The 22,402-nt window shown below is 43.1% G+C and overlaps 1 protein-coding gene across 1 annotated transcript in view; it reads right to left on the bottom strand.

The window, feature by feature from the left end:
- Positions 1-7,713: 7,713 nt before the first annotated feature.
- LOC126413035 (O-acyltransferase like protein-like) overlaps positions 7,714-22,402 on the bottom strand; it is a 274,571-nt gene continuing 259,882 nt past the window's right edge. Inside the window, exons 11-13 of the mRNA XM_050082929.1 lie at positions 21,682-22,014; positions 14,183-14,303; positions 7,714-8,825 (exon numbers count right to left, since the gene is read on the bottom strand). Of these exons, the coding sequence (XP_049938886.1) occupies positions 8,659-8,825; positions 14,183-14,303; positions 21,682-22,014 (621 nt within the window). The 3' untranslated portion in view covers positions 7,714-8,658. The remainder of the gene's footprint in view (positions 8,826-14,182; positions 14,304-21,681; positions 22,015-22,402) is intronic.

Genomic DNA, 22,402 nt, shown 5'->3' with positions numbered 1-22,402 from the left:
TATGTCGTGTTCCTGGAGTAAGATGTCCCTAATGTCTTCCATTTTTACGTAATTACTAGCTACGGCAGCTGCGTCGTTAGTGTCATAAGAACGTTTTGTGGCTGCCATCGGTGTGAGTCATTGCCTATTGTCTCTTTGTTGGCGCGCGTCGTTATTGGGATTTGGAGACCTAACTTCTACAAATTCACCGTGACGAGAGGGCCCTGCTCTGTTTGAATCCCGCCAGTTCTGATGCAGTTCAGGTCTGTCGTTACGATCATATCGTCTGTCGTCATGTCGGTAGATGCCATAGTTTCTTTCTTGTCGGTCACGTGGTGGAGAATTTCTCCCTGAATCGAAACTGCGCGCTGGACCGTTGCGTCTAAAGTTATTCTGTCTCCCCTGATAATATTTATTTTGGTTCCCATATTGTCTGTTTCTCTGATTGTCTCTGTGATAGTCATTACCACGGAGAGGTGATCTTTCCCTGTAGTTATTACTACTCTGCCAACGCTTGTCATACGGGTGGTGTCTGTTTTGGTCACGATATGTGCTGTGAGAATAGCCTTGTCGTGTCCAGTTATTACTTCTTTCATCGCGGAATTGCGACGGATGTGACCTGTAATTGTTGTGTTCCTCTTTCCGCATTCCGCGATTGTCAGTGTCAATTTCCAATTCTTGTAACAGTCCCTGAAAAGCTTCAATGTCGTCTTTGCAACGTCCTGCCAAAATAATATGTCGTAAATGTTCAGGTAATTTGATTAAGCAAATGCGGATGAGTTCTGAGGGGCTGTATGGGTTTGACAGGTACTGATTCTTGTGCAACATGTCTTCAAAATATTTCACAAGACTGGAGAATTCAGATTGTTCGAAATGTTTCATCATTATGATACCATGTTTTACCCGGTCTTGTGTGGCTTGAGACCAATATGCTGAGAGGAAGGCATGGTAAAATTCTCCTTCACTGTGGCAATCGTGAATGACCGACCGCATTCTTACAGCTGGTTCATTCTCTAAGTAGCCACACATAAATTCTAATCTGTGCTCTAATGACCAGTTGGGAGGAAAACAATGAGAGAATTGATGGAGCCATGCTTGTGGATGAATGTCGTTCCCAGAATTCTTAAATGTTTTGAATTTACGTGTAGTAATGAACAGCTTATAGTCAAAGTCATCATGTCGGCGAGTCGCATATCGGTCATTGTTATGTCGTTTCGGCGGTTCCATTTCAAAATTCGGTGCACCTTGCCAATTTCTTTCATAACTTCCGAAGTGTCCTGTGTTATTATTTTGTGGTTGTTCCGTATTTCTAAGTCCCTCTTCCCGTATTGGGGCGCGAGTATCCTCTGAAATACGTAATTCTTGTATTAACTGTGTCAGCTGATCTTGTACTTCCCGGATTTCTCTTTGGTGTTGCGTATTAATCTGATTCTGATTTTGTTTGAATTTCCTAATTTGTTCGCACTCTTCAGTGTCAGTGAAGGCTACAGGTCTTGTGTCATTCAGATCATCATCTACCTTTGTAGATAAGTTAGTGACCTGATCCGAAAGTTCGGCTACTTTCTCCGATAGTGAACACATTTCCTCAGTGTGTTTTTCTGAACCAAGTTTCAGAGTGTCCATTTGTGTTGAAATCGTATCTACTGTGTCCTTTAAGTTTTCCTGAGTTATTGCAAGTTGCGTAACCGAATCGGTAGATGCAACTGAGTCAATTTTAGCCCACAAGGTCTCATGATTTTCATGAACAATGGCTTGCAGTTCTTTTATGGCTGCTTCGTGATTCTGTAATGCATTTTCATGCCGCGAAAAAATAGGTTGAAAATGCTCACAAATTTGTGTTTTTACGTCATTACAGACTTTTTGACATTTCGATTCAATGTTATGTAACTCAGTAGTTAAATCTTCACGTGTTTGTTCAAGCGTGGTGTGAAGATTTTGTTCCATTGCGTCTAACTGTTGCTGTGTTTGTCTCTGGTGTTGTTCCATTGTGTCTAACTTTTGAAGATTTTGTTCCACTGTGTCTAACTTTTGCTGTGTTTGTCTCTGATTTTGTTCCATTGTGTCTAACTTTTGAAGCTTTTGCTGTGTTTGTCTCTGATTTTGTTCCATTGTGTCTAACTTTTGAAGCTTTTGCTGTGTTTGTCTCTGATTTTGTTCCATTTGTTGCATTAATTGCAATAATAATGTATTAGTGTCTGGAATCTGTTTCTCTACGCTTTTCGGCAGTGCATTTGCACCGGCAACATTCACATTTTGACAAGCAGAAAATGCGTCTTGACTTATTTGAGAAATCGGTGATAACCCAAAACCTGAATCTACAGTATTTGCGAAATTGTGTCCTGTCATTTCGGATTCCTGAGGCGAGCTGTTGCCGACCGATCGATCGATAATGCTTCCCTCTTCACTAATTGTTTCACTGTCCGTGCCATTGTTTGCCGCCCGCTCCATTTCCCTATGCACGATTACCAAATTACTACTTTGAACATCAGTTAATTCATTACTTTGCGGCGCTAACACACTGCCTTCGTCTTCACTGTCATTTCTCAGTTTACTTTGGAGCCTAGTATTACGTTTTTCACACGCCATTATTGTCACAGTATTTCACACGACAACACAGAAAAACACAATTTGAAGAGCAAAATAAAATAACGTAGCAATGGAAATAATGTCTAGTTAATTGCAGCTGCGAAATACTTGGTGCAAATCTACATGCATGCCACAACTGTTTTACTGTACAACAATGAAAAACTACAACTACAAAGGAAATTCTCTCTATGATTACGCGCTACCAATAAACAAAAGCTACACTAAATACACAAACTACAAGAAAAAAATCAGAAGATTCCAGTGAGGTATCCTAGGCTAAGGGTCGACATATGAAACGTCCCCTTTCAACAATTCTACATAACTGTGCTTAACCTGACACACAATATTTTTAGCGCAACGCAATCTGACTTTCAAAATTTCCTACTAAAGAATGGCCCTGACAAACATTAAACTATACCTTTCACAAATCACTTACCTCACAAAAATCTTCGCTGCTCAAGCTACTGCAATACAGCGAGCGCCACTACTGCCAGCTAAATAAAAGATTCAAACTACTGAAGGCACTAACTACTGATAGGGATAGTTAGCAAATGAAAGATATTAATAGAGAACAAACAATGTATTTACCTTGATATCATCATATGTAAATATATCAGTTCATGAAAAATTACAAAACTCCGCCATCTCTCTCCCCACATCCACCACTGCTGGCGGCTCACCTCCAACTGCGCAACGCTACGCGCTGTTCACAGCCAGCTGCCTAACACTACAATGGCGAGTATTACAACAATGCAAAGCAGCCACAGACTGCACACAGCACAGCCAGTGATTTTCATACAGAGGTGGCGTTACCAATAAGAAATCCTAAACAGCCTACTTACATAAGAACCTAAACAGCCTACTTACATAAAGAAAACATAAAGAGCCTACTTACACAACTTCTAGACAAATGTTCTACACATATTGCCGTTACTGAGAAGTCAAATCTAAATTAATCTATGAGAACAGATAAAAACAAGAAGTTGTTAAATGTTGTTACAAAATAGACTCATGTTTTGACCGATTTACTTAGAATTGTCACACGATGATGTAATAAACATTCGGACGGACATAGGCTATTTTTAATATACAGGGTGGGGCAAATAAATGTAGCTCGGAGAACAAGTCCAGGTAGAGTATCGATCGACGTGATGTGCCGATCTCTTGCGACTGGCGTCGGGTTGGTTTGGTAGGAGTCAGAAGCATTTTCTGGTGAACTGCAGACACATTTTCCGTTGTGCGGGCACGTTTCGGAATGTTTTTTGATTTGTTCAAAGCAGATCCTGTCCGAGGCCATTTTCGGACTAAGCGTTGCATCGCACTCTTTGCTGGCACTCTGACATTATTAAACTTCTCGGCAAACAACTGGTCACACCGCTTCCACGACTTCGTCGTCACGCAACTTTCCACAACGAACACCCGCCGCTCCACTGTGAGAACCATCAGCACTGCTCCACTCACACAGACACAGCCCGCACCACTGTCTGAACCGATGTGGATCACGTGGCGGGTGTACAAGTGGTGTGCGCGTCAGTGCGGTAGTTTTATGCATAAATTCATATCCAGTCGCATGCACTCATCCAGGCCGCTTTTATTTGCCCCGTCCTGTATATAAAACAATGTATTGTTTTGTTTTCTCCCTCGAAGTCGGTTTTATAATAAAACGAAAAAATGGCTCTAATCACTATGGGACTTAACATGTGAGGTTATCAGTCCCCTAGACTTAGGACTACTTAAAACTAACTAACCTAAGGACGTCACACACATCCATGCCCGAGGCAGGATTCGAACCTGCGACCGTTGCAGCAGCGCGGTTCCGGACTGAAGCGCCTTGAGCCGCTCGGCCACAGCTAATAAAACGAGAAAGTTGTATCTATGGCTTATTGCGTAGTTATAAGAATGCTACTACGGAATCAGAATCGTCCGAAACGTTGTAATGCTACAGGTTCGCAAATCAAAACTATGCAAAATACTATCGCTGAAGCTACTATCCTCACAGATAAAGCAACTGAAGAGGTCTCTGTGTCATATCCTGTACCCAGTGACTCCAACGATTTATCCATTCATTTTAAGCGTCTACAATCAAGGTTTCCTTTGCGATTGCAAGGTCAGAGAGAGGGGGGAAGAAGAGGTGGGCGTAGGGGAAGTGGGAACGGACATAGAGGAAACGAGGATATGAAGGGAGGAGAGAGAGAGAGAGAGAGAGAGAGAGAGAGAGAGAGAGAGAGAGAGAGCAGATAATGGAGGAGGAGGAGGAGGAGATAGAGATGAAGGAGAAGAAGATTAGGGTGTACTTGCAAGTCCCATACATTTTAGCAACTGCGAAGCATTACCTTGTTCGTTGGTTTCTTGGAAACTACATAAAACAAAAGGATTCCATTACTGACGCTGCTCTTATGAAGACATCCCTGGAAGCTCCTCATTACGTTCTCTCACTATTTTTGAGGAACAGCTATTTCTTCGCATATTCCACCTTTCAACTAATCGCTATTGTTGAGGCGCCGTAAAGGAAAAGGTCTTTGTTCTTGAGAGCAGCTCTCAGAAAAAAATCAGAAGCTAAAAGATGAAGTTATCGCTGGCTGCCGTGGGATATCACTGAATCGTCGGAGTAGCCTGTATGGAGTGTGGCATCCCAGTGTGTGGTGTCACCGCCAGACACCACACTTGCTAGGTGGTAGCCTTTAAATCGGCCGCGGTCCGGTAGTATACGTCGGACCCACGTGTCGACACTGTCAGTGATTGCAGACCGAGCGCCACCACACGGCAGGTCTAAAGAGGCTTCCTAGCACTCGCCCCAGTTGTACAGCCGACGTTGCTAGGAATGGTTCACTGACAAATACGCTCTCATTTGCCGAGACGATAGTTAGCATAGCCTTCAGCTACGTCATTTGCTACGACCTAGCAAGGCGCCATTACCAGTTAATATTGAGATTGTAAAACATGTACCGTCAAGAGCGATGTACACCAATTATGGATTAAAGTTAAGTATTCCAGCAGCAACGTACCTTATTGGCTATATTAATTACGTTGTCCTGTTCCAGACCTCACGCCAGTTTGCGAGAGCTTAAACGCGTGCATTTCGGCCTCCTCTAGCTACACGGTGTTGGCTCTTCTGCCAACACATCACAGTGTAGTCACTGAATTGCGGGCCATGTGGACTTCAGTCTCGTCTTTCTGGAACCATATCGTGTTTACATGGCAATGTACCTGCAGCTGTGAAATTTGAAACTTCTTAATAAAATATTTGCTTAAAGTGCTGAGTGAAATTGAATGCAAGTGTCAGTTTGCTAGTCTTTATCCTTACAACACTGACCTACTGAATTTGCCCTGGCAAACAGAACTCAAACTTTTCGTTTTCATTAGTTACTCTCAATACACAACGGTAAAGCGATCTAACTGCTACCAAATTAACTCAAAAGAATGGCCCTGACTAAAAAGAAATCTTAACAGTAACCTATACATTTCATTAAGCACTTACGTCACATAAATCTTCATTACGCGAACTACTGCAATACAGCGAGCGTCAATACTGCCAACTAAATAAAACATTCTAACTACTAAAGCCACTAACTACTAATAGGCATGTGGTTAGCAAAGGAAAGATTTTGTTGCAAACCAAATAATGAATTTTTTTTGCCTTAATAATGTGACATCCAGTTCAAACACGAATATAAATCGTCATTGACATCTAGTACAAAGGTATATAATGATGAATAATATTCAGTCTCCAAGCCGAACATGAACAGATCGTTAGCCAACGCTAACACTTTACACCTCTACCCTCCATCAATGCTAACTTCTCACACCGAACATCCATCACTGCTGGCTGTTCACCTCCAACTGCCCAAGAGTACTTCCATCATGCTAGTGACTAACTTGCAACTACCCAACACTACTGGCGATTGACGTCCAACAATGAGTCCAACCAGTCACAGGCTCTCTTACAAAGAAAGCGCAGAGATCCAATGCAAAGCTCTACACAGCGCTGCCTATACAGAAACAGCCCACTTACTAATTAATAAATTATTAACCACACATACCACTAGAAATTGACACTCAGTAGTGACAGGTCTTCGTCTTTAAAAAAAAAAAAAAAAAGGTTGGGTTTGTGGAGGGGGGGGATGTTCAATAGCACATCAGACGATGACTTTCGGACAAGCCTGGGACTTGGGAGTTGTGGGTTGGTGGGTTTGTGTCCGAGTAATACCGAAAGTTTTGTTTGTTGACAGAACCATTCAGATGGAAGTTTGCCCCATCAGACATCACAAGATTTGTCAAAAATGCAACATCCTGTCAGTCCCGTCCAGTAAGCTTATGTCTAAATCTCGCCTGCTCATTTTATTTCACGGCAATAACTCAAAATGGTTCAAATGGCTCTGAGCACTATGGGACTAAACTGCTGTGGTCATCAGTCCCATAGAACTTAGAACTACTTATACCTAACTAATCTAAGGACATCACACACATCCATGCCCGAGGCAGGATTCGAACCTGCGACCGCAGCGATCGCGCGGTTCGAGACTGTAGCACCTAGAACCGCTCGGCCACGCCGGCCGGCCGGCAATAACTGTTCAGCCACTTGCAGATTATAAGCATGAAACTTTAAATCTTGTTCCCACAATCCTATGTAAAGACGTGTGAGGGATTTGTAACGTTCTGAAATGGTGACGGACAGACTGCTGTGGGATTCATTGCAGAGTTGCAATACCTCAATCGGATTTCTTACGGCGATTGAACTGCTTCACATTGGTTGCGAAAGCCGTCTCACGTCCTTGTATTATCCACCTGTATTCTCTCTTCCTGTTTGGAGTACACAAATGGCGGTCTCTTCCACAAGGTATTGCGCATTGGGCAGCCTCAACGCTTTGCAAAGGACAGAACTATTGCTCTGCCTCAGCCACCAACGTTCGTCCTTATTGTACAAACTTGTCATTGGTAAATACAACAAACATTGCCAAACACGTAACATTATACCCGCGTAAAAACTTATTTATTGCAGTCAAAATTTTATTTACAATTTTTGTTCTTTGTGTTTTATGCAAATTAGTATGCCTGAAAGACAGTTTCCAATTACCAGCTTCAGCTGTAAACAGCATTAGGAACTTTTGAGCAACACACAAAAAACATTTTAATCAGAAATATGGAGTTACCTGTATTATAATAAACAGCATGCTAAGAATTAACATATTAAATCTTAAACAATGGAGACAGTATATCAATGGAAACCTGTGGTAGGTGGTTGTCAAATTTAAAAAATAAATATATCTAGATATCTCTTACAGGTTAAAGCTGCCCCGGATCACAACCATGTCAATTATTCGTAGTCCACACTATTTATTTGCCTGACGAATAAAATTCCTGATAGAGTGAACCCGTAACTAGCTTCCGGATAAATATTGTCTAAGCTTAAAAGAATATGTTAAAAGCTTTTAAGTACGTTGTAATAGGAACTTAGTCTACAGAAGATCTTGTTCTGCTATGTAAAACGTTTGGGACAAATAACAAAGATGAATCCCGTGATATACTTAACGGTGACAGGCATCAAGTTCCCACCTACGTTTTCCATATGCATTTAGGACCCTGTATTTTCAATATTTTATTACTCGGCAAGGCAGCAATTATAATATAAAAATAGAACTCTTCAAACCTTAAATGACAATGATCAGTTGCAGGGGAATATACTATTCAGGTACAAGAGTAATAAATACATCATACAGCTAAAATAAATTTGGTCCCATGGGTGTATAGAAATGTGGGGACCGGTCCAACGCTGCTGACAATCCTACCCTAGCAATAGCACTACTATGAAATTACAGTAATTGTCGACTAGTGGGCGAAACGACCGTAGCCGCAGCACGTAGCAAAACCTTAAGTACGACTTTTACAACAACGTCCATTTCAAACACAGGAAACCCTGCACTGTAAATTTATCTGTTAAAAGTCAGGTGTCCCAACAGGAACATAACACCGTATTGTGCAACAGTGTGTCCTGCTCGTTTCCACAACACTAACACCCGTGTTGTTTGTCTTTGCAGGCAGGCCGCGTGCCGCGAGAAGAAGGTTCTAGCACCAGCTGCTGGACGCTGTGTAGCCTCAGGGTTGCGAGGCGGTCGCCTCTGTGCTGGACTGCGAGGGTCCCTGCTTGTCCAGGGACAGGTCGAGGCCCTGGTTCTCGTAGCAGCCGACGTCCACGGCGTGCTCCTCGGCGCGCGAGTCCACCCCGCCTTTGGAGACGGCGGTCGCCCGCGCTTGATTGGTACCTGGAAGGAAGAGATAGTTCCTACAACTGGCTAACAGCACTTATAGATGTTCATCGAACCAAGTCCCACTATCTAGTGACAGTGTGTGTGTGTGTGTGTGTGTGTGTGTGTGTGTGTGTGTGTTTTGAGTGAGGGAGTGAGTGAGGGAGGAGAGAGAGAGGGAGGGCGGGAGGGAGGAGAGAGAGAGGGAGGGCGGGAGGGAGGAGAGAGAGAGGGAGGGCGGGAGGGAGGAGAGAGAGAGAGGGAGGGAGGGAGGGAGGGAGGGAGGGAGAGGTAGTTCTATGTTCCATGGATCATTTCGCACAGCACATCTTTGTGATGCGTAACGATTACACCACCTCCTACACATTACAGAAATAGAAACTGTGGTGAGGAATAAAAGCAGTTATCCAGGAGAAACCTTTCCAGATTGTTTTCAAATTTTACTTTGCTGTCTGTCAGACATTTTACGTCACTGGGTAAGCGATCAAACATTTTACTTACAGCATTAAGCACCCCTTTTTGTGATAAAGGCAACATTAATGTGGATTAATAAATGTCATTCTTCCTTCGGTATTGTATCCCGTACATAATTGCTCCTTTTTAACTGTAGTGGATTAATTACAACAAAGTTCATGAGGAAATAAATACACTGTGAAGCTGTAGCCAGTGGGTCCAACCCCTTTAAGAGACGACCATGAGTGAACACCACGTATTATTCTACAGCACTTATTTGAGCAACGAAGATTTTCTTTCTTTAAAATTAGTTACCCAAGAAAATTATTCCTTATGACATTACTGAATGAAAATATGCGAAATATGTCAACTTACTGGATTGTCCCTCCCAAGATGTGCACTGATTCTATGTGCAAATGTGGCTCAACTAAGTTGTTTTAGGAATTACAAAATGTGCTTTTTCCAGTTTCAATTCTCAGCAATGTGGACAGCCAAGAATTTCGAAGTTTCCAACCTGTTTATTAGTTCCTCACCCTGTGTTACACTTACCATTTGTGTAGTACGCCTAGACATGCAGGAATGAATGTGTTGTGTCTTTTTATAACTGAGGGCGAGATCATTTCCAGAAAACCAGCCAATCATACTTTTAAGAACTTTGTTTACCATTTCTTGTGTTTCTGTATGTATACTTGGATTAATGACAACACTAATGTCATCTGCAAAATGAATTAATTCTGCTTGTTGTATATTAGATGGAAGATTGTTTACATAAATTAGGAACAATAGTGAACCTAAGATTATGCCTTGGGGCACCCCATACATGATTTCTCCCTGGTCACAATTATTTCCCCAGACTGTATTGGTTAAACTACTAGGGACAAGTTTCTACATCTTTTGGTTAGATATGACATCATCCATCGTTTGGGTACACCGGCAATTCTAAAAAGCTTCAGTATATCAACGACAATACCGTGATTCACACAATCAAATGTCTTAGATAGGTCGCAGAATGTACCATCCGGCGCTATTTTATTATTTAATGCTTGTAAAATTTGGTACGTGACCATGTAAACTGCGTTATCAGTATAACAACTCTGCTCAAAGATTTTGGAAAAATAGAGAGAGAGAGAGAGAGAGAGAGAGAGAGAGAGAGAGAGAGTGAGTGAGTGAGGAGGGGGAGGAGGGGGGACACGTACCTGCCTGTAACCAGCCGACAGCCACGTTGCAAGTAGGTCAGTAAGGTCAGTGTCGGAAATTAACCTATTCTCGCAGCCTGCAGCGTTCGCTTTTTTTTGTGCCTTCTTAATCTCCAGTTCAGTAGTTTAATTCTTTGTGTCACATCGTAAGGATACGTTAGAACTGCATGCTTTTTCTACTAGTGTTCTCCCAAAAGGCCAACCAAATATCTGAACGTACGTAATAATGTACAATTTACAACATCTGGACGAAGAAAAACCCTTCCCTGTGCACAAATAAGAACGTAAACAGATAAACATTTCTTAATGAACGTCACATCTACTGAGCAGTTTTCCATGTTATTTGGAACTTTGAAAGAAAGGGAGATAAAAAAGGATCAAGTAAAAACACGCTATTTTTTGCCTTAGAAATATTGTTTGATATGTCTGTATGTACGTATTTTACTGAGCAAATAAATGATGTTTTTAGATGTTCGAGCAACACTTAACCTATTCTCTTACTTCTCAGCAGAGTGGAGAATTTATCACGTGACCTTAGTTAAGAATTTTCACAATATATCTGTTTTTAAGTGAAGTGATACGTGGAACAATCAATAGAACATTGAGAAATAACTTTAGGAAAGACTCAAAATTAAGTCATTCAAAGTAAAACATTGGATGACTATTAAAAAGTAAGAAAACTAACTACAAGACGAAGAAATGAAATTTCTAAGAGCACTGAAGGGGTGCACAAGACAAGAAGAGATTCAAATATAAGCTATGTATGAGAAGTTCATGTCTAATCGACAAAGCTGGTTAGGACGTCTAGCTAGAATGCCAACTTCGAGACCACCAAAGCAATCATTACATTTCAGTCTTTTAGGTATAAGATCTGTTGGAAGACCAAGAAAAAGACGGCTGGATAGTTAAAAGACGTAACAGCCCTATAGCATTGACGATGACGAAAGAAAAATTTTGATTTGGTCATTAGTAACACCTATTGTCATTGTTAGGTACTTAATTTTACGATTTTTTTTTTTATCAAGGATGGTCGCTGAAACACTCACTTTACCGTTCAGGTGCCAGATTGAAGAGCAGCAAATCATCATAACAAAAAAAAATTTGGCGCCGACGTGTAAACGAAAAGACAACGAGAGTGACAGGCGGCACTCAGTACAGGAGTAGTACGCCACAGGCGCTGCTGCAGACTCTCTTGTCGACTGAGGTAAGAACGTCACTAGTGTAAGAGAGGTTTCAGGTGAATCGCACTCGCGTATTTCTGTGGTAAAATTAAGACGAAACCAACTGTTACGGAAGACCAGTTGCTTTCGACGCATTTACTGTGGGTAAAACAGGAAGGAAAAACAAGAAGAATTTTGTGAGACCTGAATTTCTCCCAGTGTATACAATGTTCATAAAAACTTATGGAAATGCAGCCGGGTGCCGTCGCCGACCACCATCGATATTTCGACAGGAGCACTCCCTACCATTTTCAAGGCAAGACTGCAGTAAGTAAGCGTTGTGCAAGGAAATATTAATACCTCGGTTTTCAGAGAAACTCTGGAAAGATAAAACAAACACACACACACACACACACACACACACACACACACACACACACACACACACACACACACACACACAATGTAATCACTAGTGCCGTCATAAACCAAAGATCGTAAGAAGTTATAGATAGTGAAGTTAATAATCAATGGATGGGGTAGCATAAACTTTGTCCCTCTGTTTTATGAGATGCGTGAGAGCAGGAGTCCATGCAGAATTTAAAGAAGAACCACAATCTTTATTTATAAGGTTATTTGCTAACTTAATTTCAGTATCTTCCTTAGCAACACTATCCCAGTAGCTGGAAGAGCATGCCAGAATCTCCGTGTTGTCTTATTCCATAGGATGACCGGTGCCAAGAAAATTTTCTGCAATGACGGGTTTGTTGGGCTGTTGGAAGCATTTGTGCCGCCAATGCTAAGTACAGCGATCCTCTACAGTCCTGACACTCTCACCAATATCTGCCATGCCACAACTGCAAGGAGTATTGTAGACAACCGCCTTCCGCAAGCTACGATCATCCTTTATGGAACCTAAAAGGACGCTGATCTTAGACAGTAGTTGAAAAACACACTTCAAACCACATTGCAGCAAAATACGACCAATCTTGTTCGAAAGGCTGCCTGCGTAACGCAAAAAGCCCGTAGATTCTGGTGCCACCTCGCTATCATCCCTCACCCTGTGCACGGTTCGTCGATAGCACAACGCACGTCTGATCTGTGTTTCACTATGACCATTCTGACGAAAGGTGACTTCGAGATGGGCTAACTCGGCTGACAAACTCTCAGGGTCCGAGATGACAAGGACGCTGTGAACCAAGGTACGAAGTACCGCTTCACGTTGAGCAGGATAATGGAAATTTCGCCTGCTAATCAGTGTGAGCAGATTTCCTGTAATCAGCATGCCCCAACGTACCATCCACCTTCCTCTCGACTAGCACTCCAAGGAAGAGAAGACAACCATCCTTATCCATCAGCATTGTGAAACAAATATTCAGGTGGATTGAATTCAGGTATCCTAAAAGGTTGTTCAAATTCTTACTGCCATGGAACTCCAAAACAGCAAAAGTATCGTTGTGCTACAGACAAACTGTGCGCCGTGTGAGTGATGATATACCGAGGTGACACCAAAGCTTACGGACTTTTTGCCTTACGCAGGGAGAATTTCGAATAGAGTTGGCCATTTCGCGGAAATATAATGCGAAGTATGTTTTTCGACCGCCATCTAAGGTTAGCGTTCGTTTAGGTTCCGTAAAGGACAGTCTTGGTTGCCTAAATCGGATGCCAACTGTATTCCTTGCAGTTGTGGCATGTCATATGTTGGTCAGACTATCAGGTGTGTGAAGGACCGGTGTACTAGGCATAAGCGGCACGCACGCTTACAACAGCCTAACAAATCCGCCACTGCAGAGCACTGTCTTGGCACCGGTCATCCAATGGAGTATAACATCACGGAGATTCTGGTATGCACATCCTGTTACTGGGATAGTGTTATTGAGGAAGCTATTGAAACTAAATTAGAAATTAACTTTATAAATGAAGATTGTGGTTCTTGTTTAAATTCTGCATGGAGTCCTGCTCTCCCCCATCTCAAAAAACAGAGGGACAGAGTTCATGCTACCTCACCCGTCGATTATTAATTTTACTGTCGGTAACTTTTGACGTCGGTCGTCCTTGGTTTGTGATGGAGCTAGTGATTACAGTGTGTTCAAATGGCTCTGAGCACTATGGGACTCAACTGCTGAGGTCATTAGTCCCCTAGAACTTAGATCTAGTTAAACCTAACTAACCTAAGGACATCACAAACATCCATGCCCGAGGCAGGATTCGAACCTGCGACCGTAGCGGTCTTGCGGTTCCAGACTGCAGCGCCTGTAACCGCACGGCCACTTCGGCCGGCTTTACAGTGTGTGTGTGTGTGTGTGTGTGTGTGTGTGTGTGTGTGTGTGTGTGTGTGTGTGTGTGTGTGTGATCATTCCGGCTTTTCTCTGAAAACCGAGGTATTAAATTTCCTTGCACAGCGCTTACTTCCTGCCGTTTTGCCTTCAAAGTGGCAGAGTGTGTTCCTGTCGAAATATCGGCCGTTGTCGACGACGTCAACCAGCTGCATTCCCGTAAGTTATTTGAACGGGAAGGATTTTTCCTTCCCAGTTGCGATACGGTAGTCGGACGAGGCGTGACTCACCCGTCGGGGGAGGCGGGCGCAGGAACTCCTTGGACAGCGCGACGGTGGGCAGCTCCACAGTGAGGTGCAGCACCAGCGACACGCCCAGTGACGTCACCAGCACGCCGATGGCCGACTGGATCTGCGGGAAAGAACAGCCAGCATGGTTACTGCCGTCCGCACAGCCCAGCTCACTACTACAGACGGCCACAACAGTCGAGATGGAAGGGGAAAGGGGAGCGACCACCCAGAATGACCAAAATTACCACAGTAACTGGCCCTGCGCTTAACACGCAAGTGACTAAATAATAAAGGAATGTGTTCGATTGTACCCATAATCAAGATGTCGTGTTTTCACTCTGACAGCGTATCGTCTTCTGTAATGTAATGGACAAACGGTAAGTAGACAGATAAACGGCCCGCCCGGTTAGCCGTGCCAGTCTAACGCACTGCTTTCCGGCCGGGAAGGCGCGCCGGTTCCCAGCACGAACCCGCCTGACGGATTACTGTCGAGGTCCTGTGTGCCGACCAATCTGTGGATGGTTTTTAAGGCGGTTTTCCATCTGCGTCGGCGAATGCGGACTGGTTCCTCTTATTCCACCTCAGTTACACTATGTCGGCGAGTGCTGCGCAAACACTTTCTTCACGTACGCGTACACCATAATTACTCTACCATGCAAACATTGGGGTTGCACTCGTCTGGTGTGTGACGTTCCCGGGAGTGAGGGGGGGGGGGGGGTCCACTGGGGGCCGAACAGCACAACAACCATGGGTTCGGTGTGGGACGGCGGTGGGGTAAGTGGACTGCTGTAGCCTGTTGTGGGGTTGTGAACCACAGAGGACTACGGCGGGGACGAAGCCTCTCCGTTGTTTGTAGGTCCCCAGTTCCACACAATACAATACAAATACACAGACAAATAACCATAAAACTGGGAGGAGCCATGCCAATATCGTGTAACACCGTCTCAAACCTGACTTCAGAGAGGAAGAGCGTCCTCAAGATCCGTAAAGTGTAAAATTTCCGGTACTGACATCATTTAAAATGTCTGGGCTAACAGGCCGTGACCGATGTATAGAACTTTCTCGTAACGTTTCTCACCGACTGCGGGAGATGTTTCCAGAGGCTAAGAGGGGAACTGCAACCAGAACTCGAAACAATACATACATGTCAAAAGCCTCTCTATACATGCTTGCATGATAATGCGATGCTTCCGATACGACTTTCGTCTCAGTGAAATACGGATAAATCGGCCTGTGTGGCTGGTCCCGGCGGAGGTTCGTGTCCTCCCTCGAGCGTGTGTGTGTGTGTGTGTGTGTGTGTGTGTGTGTGTGTGTGTGTGTGTGTGTGTGTGTGTGTGTGTGTGTGCCCTTAGGATAATTTACGTTAAGTAGTGTGTAAGCTTAGGGACTGATGACCTCACCAGTTTAGTCCCATAAGATTTCACACACATTTTGATAAATTGGCATTAGCGGAACATGTTAACCAAGAGGGTGACCATGAAATAAAATTCACTGTGACAAGCATTATATCGAAAACATTGCATTATCATGTACGCATTTACAGGGAGGCTATTGAGATTTATACACACCGTAATAATTTTAACAGAAAAGAGGAAGATGTTAAATTGGATAAAATTTGGTTGTCAATGTTGCGACGTAAGAATGACGATCGATTACTTTCGATCGAGAATGTTGGCATTATAAGAGGTAATCTAGTAGCCGACATCACCTGATAGACTGTGGTGCCCTCTACACAGAAAAAAGTGGATGTTAAATTAGATAAAATTTGGTTGTCAACGTTGCAACGAATAAATGACGATAGGTTACCTTCAGTTGAGAATTTTGGCATTTTGAGAGATAACCTTGTAGCCGACGCCTCGTGACGGACTATGCTGCACTATACATTGCTAATATATTCGGCGGTCCCTCAAGTTCTGGTTGCAGTTCACCGCTTCACCTCTGAAGACGTCTCCAGCAGTCGGAGAGGCAACGTTATGACAAGGTCTTATACAGCGACCACGACCTATTAGCCGGGAAGTTTTAAGTGAGTGTCGTCAAGCTTCTTCAGGTACGGCATACCCATCAGAGCCCAGCCACTGATGATTAGATCCCACATTGCTACCAATACGCCGAGATATCCGTCGCTACGTTACACCTGCTCCTCCAAACCTTATCACACATTTTTATGGTGTTAAGCTCGGTAATTTAGCGGGCCTAATCCATATATTTCTCTTCGTAAATTGTCTTCGGTTTCCTGTATAATCATCTGGTCATCAGCATGTAACGGAATATTTAATGGTATGCTAGATCCTGTTTTAATTTCTAACTGTAGTTCACCTTTCCATTTCATAACTAGACCGTCAATATGTAAATTAAATGAAGTGGGTGGTAGACTGCACCCTTTTCGAACACTTTGATTTATTAAAATTTCGAACCTTGACTTATAGCTATTTTTGTGATTGCATGTAAGCTCTCTATGGTATTAATAAGGTGTTTAGGAAAACCTTTTATTTCCAGTATTTTCCACAAAAGGTTTTTTTTTACCTTATCAAAGGCTTTCTCGTAAACAGTAAACACTAAATGCATTACGAAGCCAAATTTCCGAGGTTTTTCAATAATTTGTATCATTGTTTATACGTTATGACTACTCTAATTACGTTTCTCAAGCCGGATTGGTCTTCTGAGAATATTGCATCAGCGATAGTTCGTAATCTTTGATTAACAAGTTTTCCATAAATTGTATTCCCTGCATTTAGCAAACTTATTCCTGTATAATTCACTGCGTCATTCAAGAACAGTAAATAGATTGAGCCAAATCGAGATATAATACAACTTGTCTTTAAGGCAAAGATAATAGCTTTCAAAGGAAAGAATCCAGTCACATCGAAAATAATAATAATAATAATAATAATAATGATAATAATAATAATAATGATAATAATAATAATAATAATAAATGAGAAAATTTTAGAACAAGTGCCCCATTTCAATGATCTAGAAAGTGATATTAATTTTTACTATAAGAAAGACATTGAGAAGAAGACTAATAAATTGCAAGCAATCTGTGGGATAGGTGGAAGAACTTGAGAAGAAAAACGAGAAAAGAAACACAAATTAAATTCTATAAAATTGTGGCTGTACCTACTCTTGTACATGGCTCCAAATCATGGACAGTAACAAAAACTCGTATACAGGCAGAAGAGATGAATTTCATGAGACATGTAAGAGGATTAATAATATGGAGGATTAATAATATGGATAAAATAAGGAACGAAAAAATAACATCAGATTCAAAAATCTTTTCGGTTAATGGCAAGACAGAAGAGAATAGAATGAAAGGATCATGTGTAGAGAATGATAGAAAAAAACTGCCAAAAAAGGTTATGAATTATCGGCTGATTGGAAACAGAACTAGGTAGACCTCGTAAGAGATTGATGAAAGGACGTTAGATATCGGAGCAGGTGACTACAACACCTAATTCTTGGAAAGAGATGACGACGACTATGATGATGTTGATTTAGCGGGGCAGTTGAGGTGCGACAGGACTCTGGTTTTCGTCACCTGATGAACCTATGACCTATGTGTGCAGCTCTGAAAACGCCTGCAGTCATCCTGGGAATGTCAGTGGCATTCTCATCACGAAAATATGTAAAAAAGGGCAATACAGCCTAGTTCATTTTCATGCTAATCTGACTGGGTGGAGAGGCGGTCAGCGGGGGAGGGGGTGGGGGGCGCAAGTTATGGTAAACCAAATCACAGAACCACCTTCAGCATGAACTAAATCTCCACTCCACATACCTTGCAGACCAAATGCCTCATTGGGTCACTAGTTCACTCTAAGCCTTGAATCATCTGAAAAGACGCAAAATCGCCGCTCTTCGAATTACACCACATGCTTCCAGGCAGCTACTCTCCAGTTGCTGTGTTTTTTGCTCCATGGAGACGTGCAGTTCCATGTGCCACACTGAGCAATGACCCTTAAGCAACGTTTGCACCTGTGCGCCGTGCGGCTGTGGCTTGCCCCACGTGGAAGTAGAGGAACACTGGTGTGAATGCAATCATTCGTACGCACATGTTGAGGAAGAGGCATGCAACCTATACGTGTGGCTGTACTTTGCGTGCGAGGCAGGCAGTCACAGTCACACGGCAATTAGGCGCAAGGCGGACAGGTGTAATTGTACCTTTAGTGACTTACTCGACTGGGAATGGTCACTGTATACCATTCCTTCGCATCGTTCGCTCGGAAACTGGTTGAAACGGACGTGCATTTACTGACAGCAGATATTCCAGTAGCGTTTAAAACCGGTTGGCATCGACAATGTGTGACAGTCGTCTCTTGCTCCTATCAGCTATTATAATTTTACAAACATTGTTTTGAGCCGTGTTGCATGACTGCGAGTGGTACACCATTCCTTGTCGACGAGTTGGACAATTTGCGCTGATACATACATGTGTAGGGAAAACTGCATTAACGGTGTTGTTGAGGGCACGTCAAAACACGTTATCTCAGTCCTGCAGTTCTGCCACTCCCTGCTTCGACCCATTTTACTGCGATAACTCTATGCAACCGACTGGAAAATAAACGCGACGACATTGTCTTGACTTACTTCGACGGTGTTGGGTTACGCAACCGTATGTCACCAGTTGTAATCTATCTATAGGGATCAGAAGTGAAATATCGTGCTCTTTCAAGGGGGAAACTAATATTTCTTCGGATAAGCTTACGATGTTGGAGTGCCTTCTTTCTAGGATAGAGGGGAGGTCTTGAACTAGGCTGTGAATCCTTTTTCTGTACATAGTATCTGATCAAAACCATTCGCCACCCGTACGTATAAATTAATGTGGTGTGTGTGTCCAACCTTCAACATTTGGCGGGTGTAATGTTGGGGACATTTTTAAGGAGGTTCCTGAAAGTCTGTGGAGAAACGGCAGCCCATTCTTCCTAAAGAGCCGAAACCAGAAAAGATCGAGACATCAGATGCTGAGGATTGGAGAGAAGTCAACGTCTTGAACCATACCAAATGTGTACCACTGGGCTGGAGTCAGCACTCTGGGCAGGCCAGTCCATTTCAAGTATGTTATTTTCAACAAACCATTGGCTCAAAGATGCTGTGCTATGACCGATGCTTTGTCATACAATTAATCATCGCCTCCGAACTCTTTACCAGTACACAGTGCCGTAAAAGCTGTTCATATCCTTCCCCATTTAGCGTTTTCCAAAGCGCAATAAAAGACCACACAATACTCACGAATGACGCTCTCATAGCGCAGAACCACCTCCTCCATACTTCGTCCGCAGCTCATGGTCTTGTGGCTAGCATTTCTGCCTCTGGATTATGGGGTCTCGGGTTCGATTCCTGACCGAGTTGGGGATTCTCTCTGCCCGAGGAATGGGTGTTGGTGTTTGTGTTGTCGTCATCATCATCATCATCATCATCATCATCATCATCATCATCATCATCATCCTCCTCCTCCATACTTCGCTGTCGGCGCTACGCACGATACAGGTAATGTTCTACAGTCATAACGTCGTTCATCACTGGCAATCAATCTTTTTCTAGTCATCAATTATTCACTGTCGTCGCTCTTGATATCACCTCACGCATCGCTTATTATTGACTACTGAAATATTTTACAGGAAATGTATTCGCAGTTGCGAATGTGGACTACCTTCAGCTGTATAATGGAATGACGACAATGAAAATTTGTGGTCGACCGGGACTCGAAACCGAATTTCCCACTCATTGCGAGCTACCGCCTTGCCATTAGGCTACCCGAGCACGACTCACGGCCAGACAAAAATTTCGACCATACGTATACAGCATGCACTATTACATCCGTTGTGTATATTCCCGAACAGGGGAGCGATTTTAATTAAAAGTCGCTTCCCGGGCGTCGAGGGTAAAATACGATATTGCAAAGCTTGTTTTCTTCAGAAATACGATGCAGTGTTCCTTCGAGCGTGCATGTCTGTGCGAAGAAACATTGGATCGTACTTGTGAACGACACAGGCACTGTAACATTGCACAGAAATATATGTCTGAGGAGCTGCTAGGGCATTGTTCCTGATTCTTTTAAACTCCCTACTATAACTGCCCACGTCGTGTTGTGCCGACTCCACTGTAGCTTGAATGGATTTTGAAATTTGTTTTATATGCCCGACTTCTAATTTCACCGCACAAGTCTCCAGGGTTGAGCAGTTATTGCCCGACGACGACACGCAATACAGTTTGTTAAAGCGGGGTTCGCCGTTATTAATTATGTTTTTTAGATTTAATTTTATTACTCGTACAGAGACTGAACGTTCCTTTGTTTAACAGCGCGTCGCCAAAATAAGTATGAATGCTAATATTTTTGCAATACATAATGTCGACTATTGAGTTAAAGTTCGTACCTATTTTGCCATTTTAGAGAAGAGAAACCTTAAGCGCTTTTGCTTCTATAGTCTCAGTATCAAATGATCACTAATTTCAATTTACTTCCTATCTCAGTTCAGTATTTAACATAAATTATATATCAATGTCATTTCAGAGATATTACGTCGGTTCCACACTAACGGAATAACATGTAATTGTCATTTAACATCACTTTTATTAATAATCCTTTTTCTTAAGACGCAAATGTTAATGAATGATCACTATCTAGGAGGAAAGAGGGATTGATCCTAATCATGAGATAATAGCTTTTAATGAGCCCGCAACCGTTAATTAAATAAAAAGTCACGTTCAAGGATGATATGCGAACAACTTTCGTTACGTCCGTTTTCACGTATCTGGCAAAACTAATCCTGTCGCCCACAATTAAAATTAACACTGACGTTAACTCCTTTTGTCGGAACATCGAATCGTAACTATTATGTGATAGTTTATTATAGTCCCGGAATTAATTCCTTTCAGACACGCGCACGACCGAACAGCAGAACGGAACACCAACGACTTGTTTTAACAACCGAACAACGCAATGACGTTACATTACGACAATGTCCGCCCAATGAACATCTCTTTGACATTATCTTCTTTACTTTGCTTAATTAAATTATTCCTAATTACAATTTATTCAGCTATTTAACGAAATTATCTAACAAAAAATAAAACAAACTTATCCCGACATAAAAGATCCGTTATACTACGCACAGTGATTGTGCTAACTGGACTGCTGATAGCACATTGGGATTCACGACTGATTGCTTCCGCTGGTTTCATGTGACTTTTTTTACACCCGCCGTCCCCGACCCTAGGCAATGCTCGATGGTCCCTGTCTATGAGGACATGAGCTCTGCCTGGTCTTTGCTTAGTCGTACACGATCATTCGCGTTTTCCACGTTCGAAGTCACTAAGCTCTCCTTTCGGACCCATTCTGCTTTTCTAATGACAACACACTTCGTCTCTTTTATACTGGCAGGTCCACCTCTTGTGGCATCCAGTGGTCAAACACATAGGAGTGTGTCCGTACAGTGTTGACCAGATAGAGTAATTTATTCAGACCCTCGGTATAGTGTGTACGCAGCATCTGCCGTTACCGTTCCGAAGTCGGACAGGAATCCGGCGGTGCGCACGCTGCCGTCGACGTAGATGAGGAGCGCGTAGTGCGTGAGGTAGACGCAGTAGACGAGCGCGCTGAGCGGCCGGAACAGCGGCAGCCCGAGCAGCCACTGCAGGGGGCGCGCGCGGCCCTTGCAGCAGGCGAGCAGCATCCAGGCGAGCGCGAGCGACCACAGCGGCCGCTGCAGGCCCGCGTACAGTGCCGACCACGGCTGCGGCACCGCCGGCCACCGCCCGTACAGCGGCAGCGCGCTGGGAACCGCCACCACCCACACCGCGCCGCTCGCCGCCCACAGCGCCACCTCCTGCCACTGTGCGGCAGACAAGTGCCAGGGTGAGCGACAGCCAGGTTCTCACAACATATTGGTTGCGGTACTAAAATACCATCAACAGCAAAACACACACGCGTGACGCGTGCGCCCGCGCGCTAATCCTACAGCAATCTGCATTACATACATACATACATACATACATACATACATACATAAAGAATTACATAAAGTCACATTGCGAGAAGGCAACAGTCAAAGTTTAGAGCAAACATGCTCAAGTAAAATTAAAAATGTTCTAGCTTTTGGTATGTACACCTTGCAATGAACATCAGACTGAACAGCCCAGTGGCTTACATTGTTGCTACAAAAACAAAACACAAGTTGTGCCAACTATCGGGCAACCTGCAAACTAACAGTACAAAAATTT

Source organism: Schistocerca serialis, chromosome 7 (assembly GCF_023864345.2).
Source record: "Schistocerca serialis cubense isolate TAMUIC-IGC-003099 chromosome 7, iqSchSeri2.2, whole genome shotgun sequence".
NCBI lineage: Eukaryota > Metazoa > Arthropoda > Insecta > Orthoptera > Acrididae > Schistocerca > Schistocerca serialis.
Note: the sequence above shows the minus strand (reverse complement) of the source record. Positions and strands in the feature narration are given on the sequence as shown.